The sequence below is a fragment of the Caloenas nicobarica genome, chromosome 4 (genome assembly GCF_036013445.1).
Source record: "Caloenas nicobarica isolate bCalNic1 chromosome 4, bCalNic1.hap1, whole genome shotgun sequence".
NCBI lineage: Eukaryota > Metazoa > Chordata > Aves > Columbiformes > Columbidae > Caloenas > Caloenas nicobarica.
The window spans coordinates 8270769-8286185 of record NC_088248.1 but is presented as its reverse complement, the minus strand read 5'-3'; the positions used below and the strand labels follow the sequence as shown (position 1 = coordinate 8286185).

Sequence of the window (15417 nt, the reverse complement as noted above, 5' to 3'; positions counted from 1 at the left end):
CCTGTAAGAGACACAGCAACCACCTCACCAGCCTTTTTTGTTTGGGACAGACATGTTGGGCCAATAAACCTCATTCTCAAAAGTTAAAGTCTTAGTAGGTTTTGGCTTTTTGTCTTCTTAACCTATCTAAAAAGATTTCTGTGATTAACAGAAAACAGCTGGCTGGCTGGCTCAGATTATTATCCCAAAAGATTAATCAATTAACTTTAACGCGGATTTCACTCCTTTCCATGTAACTTATGCAGACAAATGACATGGGTTCTATGATGTCAGTGCACTTTGAGACACAGTCATGGGCAAGGCATTGCTTATAGTTATCTCTTGTCTTGTCTGACACCGCACCATTGCCAGGATTGCCCTCCGAAACCTGCAAAGGACAAGAAAAGGAAAGCAGAAAGATCATTAGCTGGAGAACCAAATACAAAGAAGAACTGAGTAAGCCATCCTTAAGTATTAAATCATTTTTCACTTTCAGTAAAACTTACTTAATAAAAATTTGAGTATTTGGAATTCAAAAGGACTGGAGTGTTTTTCACTTCCGTGTACATATATAACTCAGTTAAGTTCGATGTTTTTTCTACAATAAGGGTTTACAGCAGTTTTTGCTTATCCCAGGACAGAGTATAGCTATGACAAATATGAACTTACAGAATGGGGAAAAAATTAGATGTTTTTTCACTGACTCAGCAGGATCAGATAAATTCACCTAGACAGAGATCACAGCTCTGCTTCTAGGTCGGTAGCAGAGAAAGGAAGGATACTTCTTTGCAAAACTGAGTTCTCAGTCAGGGGCACTGGATTGATTAGAACCATTTGATATACTTGCTCAAACCAGAAGAATAGGCTTAGCTTTTTTACTTTGACGAAAAGCATCAATCCATCTTAATCAGTCAGAGTATGACACATCCCAAACCAAGCAAGGAAATCTACAGAAGTTACATGTCACTAAGCCACCACATTTTGGCCACAGTCATTAAAACCAGCCTACTGCTGATGCAACCCAAATTCTGTACTGAGTCCTTTTGAGAAACCATAAAATGACTTCCAAAACTATCTTACATGATCTTTGTTAATGTGTTCTCAGAAATCTTTATCAAATCAGTGTGTTTTGATGATGACCAAAACAATTTCTTTTAGACCTTCCTGTCGAAAAGGTCATCTTTGGTAAATCAACACCAGTTACCCTTTGATCTCTTCACAAATCAGTTTGTTGTATTTTACAGATGATCCTTCTATAGTTAGATGATACGCTAAAATCATGAAGTAGACTGGTACTGAATCAGGAACACTTACTTTTTGTTTGCAACAACATAAATGCAGGGATTATAGAATGTGGAAGATTTTGCGAACAGAGGAGCTATGATGGCCATCGCAGGAGAAATTTTCTTTGGATCTCCAAATGAAGACCATAAACACACAATAGAATATGGAGACCATGCCACCAAGAACATTACAATCATCACAACAGACATCTGTAAAACAAGAGGAAGAGACACACAACCGGTTTTACCTGAAGATTAAGACCTCACAACCTAACCTCAAAAGCACATGCACCTGTGTGAAAATAGAACTATCCAGAACCAAATACCAACATGTAAACAAGCACACCTGACAAATTTTGACAGATAACAATGAAATTTCACTTCGGGAGTTTAAGAGCAGATTACATACAATCTTCCTTCACAGTCAGTACTGCTGATTATGTTAAATCTGTCCATCAGAAGTTTAAATGGCTGGAGAAGGCTTCACACATGAATTATGACAGGTCACTCTGGGATGCTATTACAAATAATAAATATTAATAGAGAGAAAAATCTAAGCTAAATGTTTCATAAGGCTGTGAATAAAAACATTTCATAAGGCTTAACCATGGTACAGCCAAATAAAATAAATGTTCTAGGACACAAAGACTCAGTCCATATGCTTAAGGAACTTGGAAACGTCTGTTTCATTTAATGAAGCATGATAGCCATGCTCAAGCATCATACTGGGGAGATATCTGAGCAGTCATGTCTTCTCTGCCTGCCTGTTAGAGAGAACAATCTGGGCACACTGGGGCTCATGCCCAAGAACACACCACGAAACAGCCAGAACTGAGCAGCGACGAACTGGGGGTAGTGGGAGGGCAGGAGAGGAATCAACCGGGACAGACTTTTCTGGCTTTTGTCAGGTACACAAATCAGTAGCAGAAACTGGAATGGAAATCTCAGATTAATCAAGAGGACAAAACAAAACACTAGAAAACCAAACAAAGCTGCAGTTCTTTGTGTGTACAGGATTCCCCTGTGTTGTTTACCTGTACCCTTATTCAGTCATCCAGTGATGAATAAAATGAGAAACAAGAAGTAAATGGCTACTGCTCTAGAGTATAACCAATACACAAGAAGGGATGGTCTTCACAGAAGATTTCTATTTAAATGCAAACACAAACCTATCGATAATAATGTAAAGAAAGAACTCTTCCGTTTGGAAGTTTGTTTGGTGAGCAGAAAGCTTACAAGATGCTAATTTGTGAAAAAGCAAATGGTCCAGGTCGAAAGAAGGATACTGCTTGACCCCAAAGCTTTAATCTTGGGGTTGTTAATTTGTTTGTTTTAATACAACTGAGTGTCTTCAACTGCAAACCAGGAAAAATGCAGCTTATTCACAAATGTGAGTCTAAATTTATAACTGAATTCCCATTTTCAAGCATTCTGAAAGTTCTTCAGAAGAGCAAAATTCCCAAATTATTATTTTTAGATAAAAATACAATTTTTCAGAAACTAGCAATGAGAAAGTTTTCCAAGGAATGTTAAGTTTGCATTGATAAGTAATTCAAAAGCATAGTTAAATACTCTTCTGTCCACTCTCTCACACTTTTTTTATCATGTCAAACCATAAATCATATCTTCACACAAAATCAAAGGAGCAAGTGAACTTGAAGCTTTCTCAAGGACTCTTATTCATTAAAAGAATGTCAACCTTCCAGGCAGGATATATCATTTTATGCCATAACTCGCATTTGCTACTGTTTACGTAAGAAACAGATAAGCTCAACAGACCGAAAAGAACAAGGGATCGGAATCACACAGCTCAGGAGCTTGGAAATGCACTTTCATTTCTAGGCCATGAGCTCAAATCAGACTTGACCATTCCATTTCAGATCAGGTACACCTGTGAACCTGGCAGAAAGACCAAGGACTCTGCAGACACAAAAAGTCCTCCTAGGACAGCTCTGAGGTACATTTCTATGCAATGACAGAGAGCAGAGGTAAGGAAAATCCACAGTTTTCCCAGCCTTTAATGTAGCTATTCATCTGGAAAGATGCCAAAAGTAAAGAATCTAGCGATAAAAGTCAAGCCAAGAGTTTCCACAAAGACTAAATTTCATGTAATATCTGGTAAGAAAGGAAAGGGGGGAAATGTAGTAAACAGAAAAGCTTAAAAGGCTGCATTGTTCCTTTGCCCTCAATACTTTAACAGAAAAGAACATCCTTGAAACAAATCATGTTCTCATTTGCCATACCTTTGTCACATCTACTTGGTCAGACCAATCTACGTTGATGCTCTCTAGGCAGTTACTGCTGGCATATTTTTTCATTGTCCGGGAAACATTGTAATAACAGTAAAACATGACTGTTAAGGGTACAACAAAATTAACAGCAATTACACTCATTGTGTAGGAAACAAAGGACCTGATAAGACAGAAAAACAAAAACACAGTGACTTACAAATAACCATCCAGGAAAAGTTACTAAAGAATTTGATATTTTGATTTGATTATGAAATTTTAAAACAAGCTTTTAAAGAATTAGGAAAATTTTGTTCAGCTTTTTTTTTAATTAGAAACTGCAAGCCTTACATTTTTCAAACACGACTCAATTCCTACGTTTTTTTCTAGAATTCCTCTATGTTATTTCCATTGTTTAAAAATTATTGTTATAAATCAGGCTTCATACTTCAGAAAGAAGTTATGCTCGTACAGCAGTGAATTAAATAATCTTAGCCTTCAATGAGACAGCAAATTCAAAAGAAAGGGTGAAGGGGCATCTTACACATCATTTTTCCTCCAATTTACTGTGCAGGTTGCTCCAGTGGGATCCGGAGCGTAGCTAGCCCAGCCTACAGTAGGCATGGAAGCCCAGAAGACTGCATTTATCCAGGCAGCAAGGATTAGAGTGGCATAGCTACGGGTGGTCATTCTTCTCCCTGTGACCAAGCACATAAAATCACCTTTTGCTTCATTCCGGTGCTGAACCTGAATGACAAGTGGCTTCCAGCAAGCACACACCAGGTTAATAATGATCCTTTCAAAGGCTCACACTTCCAAACACTGTAGCGTACCTGTTTCACACGGCTCAACACCATCTCAAGCTTTCAGGCCTTAGACGTTGCTGAAATAGCATCACCCATCCCAACTCACAGCATGCCTAAAAGCTTATTATGAAACTGTGCATTCAAGTGCATCTTTGCATGATGTAGGCTTCTCATGTGCTTCTGTATATAGAGTGGCCCTCTAAAGACTGTAAACAGCCATGAACATACAACTTATAAACAGAATAACAGCATAATTGTGAAATTTTCACTTTTACAAGTAGTACCATCCATGCACACTAGATAACCTACTTAACCGAGTACTGTAGGATCATGCCCTAAATTCAAATTATGCCCAGCGCTGTAATTATGGAGCAATTAATGAGAGAACAATACAGTTAGATTCTTATTTTGTAGAAGCCCGACAGTAAATTATTTTTAATCATAAATACAGTACCTATATCAGGCCTGCAGATTGTCAGATAACGGTCAACTGCAACAACGGTAAGCAAACCGATACTTGCCATCCCAAAAAAGATATTCAAGGCAGCATAGATCTGAAATTAAAACAAACAAACACAAAAAAAGCCCTCTCTGAGAAATCTTTCAAAGGTAAAAGCACAATTTTGTGGACTGAATTGAAGGCACTACAATAGATTACATTTGGACAGTGTTCTCTTCCACAAGAAAAGTACTGAAGGAACTAATTCAATGCAGGCGATTTGGAGCTGGCTTATTTAAAATTAAGCATTTGAAAAGCAACCTGCTTGTGTGCATATCAGAAATCCTAAAGACAGTAGTCTAAAAACAAAACAAACACCTTACTTCAATAAGTAAATTTTGAGTTTCAGAGATAGAGTTTTGGGGGGTTCAATTCATGTTTTCAATATATGTTAAAGAAATATGAAAAGCATTTGTTTCATCAAAAAAGTTATGGCTTTTGGCAAATGTGAGGTCCTGAATCATCACTCTTTCCTCTGTTGTATAACTACACTTATTTCGCAGGCATGGTGCACTGATTTTTCCCCATCAGCCCTCATTTTTACATGTGTCAGATCTACTGCACAGAGTGAGATTTGCTGCAATCCCAACGTGTTCCAAATGCATCTGCCCAGTCACCCCAGGAAGGATGGTTGGGAGGGCTGTGTTACCACTGACTGCCCAGAAATACAGAGAGCCCTGTGCCAGCCCACGTGCCACCAGCAGTTGTAATAGAACCACATGACATTCAGCCATCTCAGTTCACGGGATTCATTTGGTTTAGGTTGACATGAGTTGTGTTTCCCGTGATCTTAACTCCCAAAGCACTGGTAGTGAGATTTCACATCAAATTCAACCCACGAGTCAGTCTAAATCCAAAGATGTTGAAAGTAAGGCTTCATGTCAAACAGTGACTGAATTTTGAGCTTGAAAAAACTGTGTATTCAGGCAAGTGATGTCAGATTGTTATTATATAAACATCCATTATATAGAGGTCCAAAATGTGTAGTGTTGCTAATATTTCCCTTGAGTCACATTTTCAGCATACACCTTCACATTGCTACTAATTTTCCTGAGCACTTAACCCAACAGTCTTTTACAAAAGTAGATTTAAATCACAATTCACGGTGAGCAAAGGTCACCATTTCTCTGCTACAGAAGTACAATTTTTCAGTCAGTCTATTTTTTAAAAAAAAGACAGCTATTAAAACTAGGCTGAATCTTTAATGGAGACTAATAGCTTTGCAGGCCTTCATTTTGGATATCCTAATAGCGCCATCCAAAATAACATGTATTTGCCAAGCAGAACTCATTAAGATCTGTCAAGCTCATCAACAAAACAGTAGCCACATCCAAAGTCTTTTAACTATCAAATAAGTCATCAAATGTGCATGTGATACTATAACCTTCTTCATTTGGGGATTTCATTTCCTGAGCCTTCTTAAAACGACTTTAAAAACTCTAATTGATAAATATAAGGGTACACTTTAATGTTGTCAGATGTTTGGAATGAAATTCAGATGAAAATCACTATCCAGAAATCATTGATATTACAGAACATAAGCTTCAAGTCTAAAGTAAAGTTTTGCATCTCCACCTTATCTCTGAGATACTACTTATTTCTCGGCTTCCTTTTAAGTGCTGAAAACTTTCTCTCTGACTGAATTGCAATACCTGGCATCCGGTATATCCAAATTTCCAGCTTCCATGCAGGTCTGAGGCAGCAGACATGGGGTAACCAATGCCACTAACACCGATGTCAGTAAAAGCCAAATTGATAATAATTGCATTGGTTGCTGTTCGAAGCTCTTTGTGCTTAACAAAGATGCCTAACACGACAATGTTACTGCAAATGCTTATCACTCCTGTAAAAACAGAAAACGGAAACTTTAAAATACATACACACCAGCAACTAATATACCAGCAGGAGAAAATGCAGCTTATTGTAAAATCTAAGTCCTAAACAAGTTTTCTTTTCAGGCAAGCTCAATTTTGAGGAGATTAGACACGTGAAAAGGAGAGACGACCTTTTCCAATGAGGTAACTTTCACTCAGATTCAGTAAAGGCCAAAAGTGGAGCATTTTGCCAAATCTGGGACGACCGATGCAACGACAACAAGCACAGCAGAAATTCAAAAGCATCTAGGATTACAATTCAAACACTCCAGCCACCGAGTACAGCGCTGTCTTCCATGGCAAAAAAAAAAAAAGAATGCAGTCTGGTGACTGGCAAAAAAAAGCAGGGCTTATGATGCACCTGATCTAGCAGAAGGATCTTGCCACCACCTGAGATCTTTTCTCAGCGGAGTTCCCACTGTGCACTCAGACAACCATCCTGGCAAAAGGAACACAGAAGCTTTGACTTTGCTACCCCTAGCCTAGCCAGACCAACTCCCTGCTCTGCTCATGAGGTCCCAGCTCTTTGCAAGCACCAGGGCTGGCTCAGGTTGCTGCAAATTGTGGCTTCTAAGCCTTGCCCAGCAGTCTGGATGATCCACACGGCCTTCCACGGCCGCACGGCTGGGCCTGCACCACGGCTATTTCCTCCACCTGACAAGATCTAGGGCTGTATCACAGCCATGGTAAATGCCCAGCTCTGCACTGAACTTGCTCCTGCCTCGCTAATCTGTGTCTTTTTAAACATCTTTGGTCTGGCTTGACTCAAACTGTATCTGAAGTCTATTATTAGGCAACAGAAGAAATGGCCAGTAGACAAAGAGTCGTAATAAAGATACAGAACTAAAGCTAAAATGTACATTTTCCTCTCTTCTTGTCCAATCCCTCTGCAATTTGCTTTGGATCTAACGCTCTTCGAGGTGCCCAGGACCCTGTGCCTCAGCAAGCTTTTCTGATCCTGGTGACCTACGTTAAAACCTCCAGATCCTCCTTTTCTCCTGCTATTCCTCCTTCCTAGCCAAATCCTTCTAAATGGCTCTTTGAGTTTACATAGCACTCCCAGAAAACCAAGGGGTTTTTTCTTGTGGTTTTATTCTCTTCAGACTCCAGCCTGTTGCAGAGAGATCCAGAGCAAACTCCCATCCTCTGAAGTTTTACTAACCTACTGTTAATACAAGCTATTAATAAAGAGCTAAAAAAGTTAAAAATTCCCCCTTGAATCTCAGCAGAGAAAGACTCACAGCCCTTATCAATAAAATGGAGAATTCCAACATGTTGAAGCAAACAAAGGCATTGAAAAAATAGCTTGTAAGTAACAACAGGAATATGTACGTTGTTCATAGATTCCCTAATCTGGCACAGCTGTTACAGTATCACTGAACCAAATCCTAAACTTATAAACATTTGTATAGTCTGGGCTCCTTAAATAACAAGTGCATAGGGCAATGTTATTTTGGTAAAAGTCTGACAACAGATTTTCCATGGAAATGCTTCTCAGATTTTTTTTTTAATTTAAAAAGTTTAACCTATGGATCAAAAAACTATAGTTTTCATCATCGCAGATCTGAGGCATAATTCTGTAAGCAGCCTGAGTGAATGGCTGTCATACTGAATGTGGACTTCCAAAAGCAGACCCATCTTCTTTCACTGTCACTGCCCATCCTGCTCCAGTCCCCTGGCAATCCATCGCCCTCACCGATGGGACTTCTGCGCTTCTGTTGACTCCACCAAAAACCTGACGCACAAAACCTAGCTTTTGCTGACATGCCTCTGCGGAAAGAGCAATAAGGTTTTTAAATATTATATAATGTTCTTCCACCTCTGTTACTGTCAATGCTGCAGCACCAAGTTAAAAATCTCTAACATCAGTTTATCGTCAAACTACAAACACGCCGCAGTTCAAACAATAACCTCAAATCAGCAGGGTTAGAAAACCTGAGGGCAAGAATCAGTTTCAAGCACTTCAGCTCTACAGCTGAATTTTGAAGACTTCAACTGGTATCAATATGGAAATTCCTTCAAATCATGGAAATTCCTGTGGACTCCATCACTGGCGGTCATTTATACATACCAGGACACACTGCAGTGCATCGAACTGAGGCAGATATTTCTAGAGCCAAACACACATCAGAAGTTCCATCTGAACCACTATGCTCAGGAAGAGCTACGTTAATACCATGACAGATATGAAAAAGGACAGAAGGAAAGCCAGTTCAATCATAACACACATAAAAATATAAATAACAAAGATGATACTTTGAATAACGGACATTAGGGACAACACCAATTCTTCCACTTTGAAGGAAGTTTCTCTGTTTCAATTATGTAAATTGGTACCTTTTTAATTATATCTGAAACTCACATAAGGAGTTTCACTGCAACATTTTATTAATCAGCACCAATACCCTACATTACAGAAACTCTCTTAACAGATTCAGTAATTTTAAAATCAAATGAGGCAAAATTATGCTTTATTTTTGGCTCTCTCCCTTTTCTCTTTAAAACCACAAAGCATGTCTGTTCTCAGCTGCAAGCCTCCTTAGTACATAAAATTTACGTTACAGATGATGTTAGAGGTGCATAGCCACATAGATGCCATCAGCTATCATATTCCTATATTCACACATTTCAGGAATGACACTGTGAGGCTATGAGCCCCTAAAATGAACAAAAGCAGAGAGCTAGGGATCTGATCTGAAACCAACACCGTAGTAAGAGCTCACATGGTGCCAGTTCTGTCAGCTGTCGTGTTGACAGGTAGTATGTCATCTCTTGGGAGGGAGGAAGCAAAATAGAATTACAAGTTTATAAACAGTACAGGATTCTTATGAGGCGTGTTTTAGCAGATATTACAGCTACCAAGAACGAAATCAGAAATGCAATAAGACTGTAAACTCATATCCTCAGGGTGAAGAAAGGATCCTGCTAGACACACTTAAAATTTAGTGCTTCAGAGCCAAATCTTAAGGTGGCAGGGGCGATGACACACATAGGGCAGGGGGAGGGAACCAAACCAAACCAGGGAAGGGGAAGTGGAAATTGCTAAGCCTATATTCATTAAAAATTTTAGGAAGAAGATGGATTCCATCTTGAACAAAGTGTGAAAAACATGTAGATTCAAGAAATTCTCTCCTCTTTGTTTCTGAGAATCAGGTCAAGCAGAAGAATGAAGTCTCTCCAGGCAGCAGTTGAGCAGTGCCTGTTACAAGGGCAGCGGAGCTGGTGAGGGGCTGGAGCACAAGTGTGATGGGAGCGGCTGAGGGAGCTGGGGCTGTTCAGCCTGGAGAACAGGAGCTGAGGGGAGAGCTTGTCGCTGTCTGCAACTGCCTGAAAGGAGCTGGGAGCATGGTGCTTGTCGGTCTCTTTTCACAAGTAAGAAGTAATAGGATGAGAGGAAATGGCCTCAAGTTGCAGCAGGGAAGGTTCAAATTGGATATTAGGAAAAAAGTTATTTATGAAAGGGTGGTCAGGCATTGGAACAGGCTGCGCAGGGCAGTGGTGGAGTCACCATCCCTGGAGGTGTTCGAAAGACTTGTAGATGTGGCACTTCGGGACATGGTTCAGAGGTAGATTTGGCACTGTTAGTTTTACAGTTGGGCTCAATGATTTTAAAGGTCTTTTCTAACCTAAATCATTCTATGATATCTTAGAGGGCAGAGAGTGCAGATCAAGTCCAAGACTTTCAGTAACCTGAAAACATCACCTGGGACGAACTTGTGATTCAGATAAAGCAAATGGATGCTGCCACTTGGCCTGTGAAACATCCTAGGGCTAGACAATTATTCCCATATTTCCTTAATTAAACTTTGCAGTTTTGTGAAGATGAAAGCCTCATGACCTGATCAAGAGCAGAATTTCTTATTTTCCTTCTTCCCAGGGAAGCAATGAAAACTCAAGGCAGACCAAATGCAAACATGAGCCCTAACAGAGTTAAGCAAAACACATGGGTAGTAGCATCAAAACAATGAAGGGCAGGTCTGTGTCTAAGGTGGAATTTACTTTTTCAGTTAGCATTTTAAAATGATACCAGAGCATTTCACCGTTGTAAGCTGAAGGACACCCACGAGGCAGTGTTGTTTCCTGTAGCCTGAGTGTCCCTGTTGTCATCATTCACGTTAACAGATTGACCACCATAGAGTGCAATATTTAACAATTACTTCCTTCTCAGAAAACAAAGTCATTATTAGCAAAAGAGAGAAGCATTCAAACTTTTTAAGAGTAGCATAATGATGAACATTGTACCTGTATTTCATTCTTATTCTTAGACATCTGTTTATTAACACAGCTTAATTTTTCCAGATGTGAGATTTGCTGTGGTAGGGCACTTGCAAAGCAATCAGTCATACTTTCAAAGAGGTTACAGACTTTATTGTCAAAAACATTCCTCAGTAAGAAAGCAAAGTCCAAGATACAGGTGAAAGATTTACTAGACTCCCCCAATTATAATAAGAAGAAAAATCAAACCACAAAGTAATCAAACTTTTTTTTTTTTAAGACATTTTATTTCTGTGCAAGACTAAGAAAGAAGAGCTGGGTTGATTCTCGCTAACCTCATTGAACACCTGTTATAGCTTTGATCCCTGACAGTAGGTTGCCAAACTATCTGAAAAGACCACCTTGTTACATACAATGTAAACAATTTAAATTAAATCATACATATCATACGTATTTGCAGCACCTAATAGATCCAGTTACCTGCAAATAGCGCGGCGGTACTGCGGAGTGTATCTAGCCTTCCAATACTTGATCACCATCCATCTCTACAGCTTCTTAACAAGTCTACTGATCTGTGTAGCTGTTCTACCAATTTCTCTAAAAGCCTGAAATAAATTATTGCCTTTGCAATCAAAAATACTCTCTTTACCAGAACAGCAACTTGATTCTCATCACTTCAGACAGATAACGCTATATAAAATGTGACAATCAGCAATACAATTTAGTAGAAACCTAAAGTACATTAATATTTTAAAGTATTTTAAAAGCTAATTATAAGAGAAAATGTATGGTAGAGTCTATGAATAAAGTACAAACTGACTTAATTTTCCATAATATAGGTATAGAAGACCCATTTTTAAACACAGTAGGTTTCAGGTTTGGGTCAGATTGATATATTGTTACTATAGCACTCAATGCTTCAGAAAAACATTGCTGAAGCAGTTGTGGTTATAACAATGAGTAAGTTTTAAAGGAAAAAAAAAAAATCCATAATCATTCAAGTTTAGCCAGAGGTCATCGCAGTCACAAGGAACGAACATGATGTCAAGCCTTCCAGCATGCTTTTTCTAACATGTGTCATCAGTGAAAAATACAACTGCAACTGGAATCTGCTCTTCTCTGATTAATGACCAGCTCCCTCCCTCTAAGTCACATTCCAACCCTTTCCCTTACATCCCCCTAACAGACAACCGCTCACATGCTCAGACTACACATACATTTCTACGAACATGTGGCCCAGGAGAAATCTCAAGATAGCTTCAAGCATATCACAGAAAAATGCAAGACGAGACAGCTATGTCCTATTTTTATCTCTTTTGCAAGCTGGCAGAAATTAATTCTCACTCTCTTCTATAATTACATATCAACAAAATACATGTTTCAAGACACAACATTGCCTTCAAATACAGGCAGAAAACCTAGATGTTTTCTGCATGCTTCAGTTAGGCTATTGATTGTTAACTTGCCAGTAAGCTATGGAGAAAAGCCATCAGTTATTTGTGTAACACAAAACAAAATGCCATTGCTGATACTATACAAAACGAGCGTTCAGATCTACAGTTCTATTCCAAGAAGTTATGCAACAATTTGCCAATGCTCATACCTGCTGTGATTAAGTAAGCTGCAACTATGTTGTGCTCAGTCTGTGTAAAGGCTGAATGAGCTTCATTATCCCTTTCTGAGGAATTGGAGGAATCATTCCAATGCATTTTGGACAAAAGAGACTGTCGTCTATTCTCTGCAATAATTCATCAAGACGATGAAACACTACAAACCCCTGTCAGGCAAATTCTTTCATTATTCAACAGACTCACTGAAAAACTAAAAAAAAGCGGGGCGGGGGGGGAGTCCCCCCCAACATTGACAGCCTCCAAGCATGATTTAATTGGACTAAAGTGCAAAGAAGTTTACACCCCCAATCTATGCAGGAGATTGTTAATTAAAACAAAGAGCAGCACAGAACTGAGTAAATTTCCAACAGTGTGCTTAAACTTCATTCTTACTGCTAAAGAGATTAACTGTCACATGCTCCCAAACTTTTTCTTTCAAACCTCTTGTGCAATGGTTCGGAAACCTCAACAAAAGTTGGCTCAGGTCAGTTGGTCATCAGCCTGGCTTGGAATTAATTCCCATTGTCACAGCGAACACATGGAACGGCAGCACAAAATAAAGACATGAATGTCAATTTCTTTAAAAAGCAGGATACCTTACTCTAAAGTCCATCCCTTCAAATGCTTAAAGATACTTCTTCAAGATTCTTAGTTTGATTTAAACTCTCAAGTTGACACAGACACAAGAAGAACATAGAACGATATTTTCTAAAGTGAAGCATGAGTTTCAGAAAACTCAATTGCTACATTTCTAAAATAGCCTGGTCTGCAGAAAATGGTTGTTGAATATGCCTTACAAGTCTTGAAAACCCTCACTCTCCCAAACACACGCACGTAAGCTTACTTGGGGTAAATTTTCCAAAGCGTGTTTACTGGGCAGAAAATCATTAGGCATTTTCCAAAGCCTTGAGCAGCAAAAGCTCATCATAGAATCATAGAACAGTTTGGGTTGGAAGGGACCTTCAAAGGTCATCTGGTCCAACCCCCCTGCAATGAGCAGAAACATCTTCAATTAGATCAGGTTGCTCAGAGTCCCAACCAGCCTGGCCTTAAATGTTTCCAGGGATGGGGCACCTACCACCCCTCTGGGCAACCTGGGCCAGTATTTTACCACCCTCATTGTAAAAAATTTCTTCCTCATGCCTAACCTGAATCTCCCCTCTTCTAGTTTAAAACAATTACCCCTTGTTCTGTCGTAACAAGCCCTTCTAAAAAGTCCGTCCCCATCTCTCTTATAGGCTCCTTTTAAGTATGGAAAGGCTGCAATAATGTTTTATTCTCTTCAGTGATGAGGTAGCAGCAGACCAAATTAAAGACCTTTTAGTAAATCCTGCATAAATATTAGCTGCAATAAACCCTTGCCCAAAGACCTTATATGCAGTATCAGTATAAGCAATCAAAGAAGGCACTTCCCACCAGTTCCCCTTCACACAGTCTTTGCCTCCAGTTTTGTACTCGTACTGGGTATAAAAGCGACAAGGAAGAGTGAGCAGTGATTCTTCAGTTGTATGTGGTTCACAGGCAGCGCAGGCAGGATGCCAGGCTGGGGCTGCGTCTCCTGAGCAGCAATAAGGACATAGTGACTCGGGCAGGATTGAGGAATACAGCCATCCCATAGAAAGGACGTATACCTGAGGAGCTCTCCCTTCTCTAACCCATGAAACACTCATAGGGCATTCCCTCCCACTCCTCACCTTTCCAAAACAGACATCCTGCATTTTCACCCCATTGAATTGAAAGTTTTTTATAAAGCTTGTGCAGCCACATTTAGTCGTTATTGCTACGGTCAGTTCTATCACAGTTCTACCAGCAAATATTTTCTTTAATGCCACAGATGTACACTCAACTCTTACAGTTCTCAGAGTACTCGTACTATTATAGTATTTTTCGTGTCAGAAGAGGATTAGGCAGGAACAGGGTGGGAAGGTTCTGAAAGGAAAGATGATCTGTTTGGCAGTGAAGTCACTTCCCTCGTGCCCCATAGTCCTGCCTCGAAAGATAAAAGCATAGTGATAATTTGATATCTTTGCTTTCCTCCCCTGAAACTTTGGCAAGATTTTCAAAAGCATCTCAAATCTTGCAGCTTCCACAGAAGTCAGAGCCTGCAATGCTGAATGTCTCAGAAAAACATAGCATTACATAGCATAGCATTTTTATTCAGATAGGATTCCAGACTTAAGAGTAGCAGCTAATGAGACCATACAGATTTTATATGTACTTGCTTAAAACTCAGGTTTCCAATATATGCAGTTCATCCTACATACCACCACATTATCTCTGTCTCCTCTTCTCTTAAATTTGGCTAATTTTACAGCAACAGGAGTTGAGAGAAAAAAGACAAAATTAAAGGCACACATTACTTATCATTAACCTAAAAGTATTTTTCTAGAACACTGCTGTTCATAAAACAAAGCCAAAAAGATAAAGCAGGGAATTAAATATTAAACAAATAATCCAGAAAGTTAGAACCATGGTTCCTAAGCCAGATAAAATACGGCTTACCACATTGCTTTTTAATACTGACATAAGAAAAAAAAAATCCAAAACCTCAGGCTGTTTTTAGCCTCCAATAACAGACAGTATTATTAGTGTAAGAGGGGCACTTCATGACCTCAAGTGATGCTTTTCCTTCTCGCTTGTCCCAGATCAGTAGCAATAAAATGCAATTTCTATTTAAGTCCATTTTTCAATTTGTAGGTATCTGTGTGTGTATATATATATATGGAGCAACACAAAACTCATTACAGGGTTTAGCAAGTTGCTTTCACTTATGTGTATATTTCAGTACACAACTGATGAGAGAAACTAACCATTTGCGTTACAAATAAATTAATTAATTAATTAAAAGCACAATATCAAACGCAAAAATTCTTTCTTATTTTCAGTCGTAACCACACTAAAAAACCACCAAGCTGCACCCCCT

The 15417-nt window shown here is 39.1% G+C and overlaps 1 protein-coding gene across 1 annotated transcript; it reads right to left on the bottom strand.

Annotated features, from left to right (window-relative positions):
• Nucleotides 1–261: 261 nt before the first annotated feature.
• Nucleotides 262–12593, bottom strand: RRH (retinal pigment epithelium-derived rhodopsin homolog). The gene is made up of 7 exons (XM_065634768.1): nucleotides 12488–12593; nucleotides 6448–6638; nucleotides 4751–4850; nucleotides 4035–4188; nucleotides 3506–3674; nucleotides 1294–1472; nucleotides 262–367 (listed from the first exon to the last, which is right to left on the bottom strand). Exons 1-7 carry the CDS (start codon nucleotides 12591–12593, stop codon nucleotides 262–264), a joined length of 1005 nt encoding a protein of 334 aa, XP_065490840.1.
• Between the last annotated feature and the right edge of the window lie 2824 nt (nucleotides 12594–15417).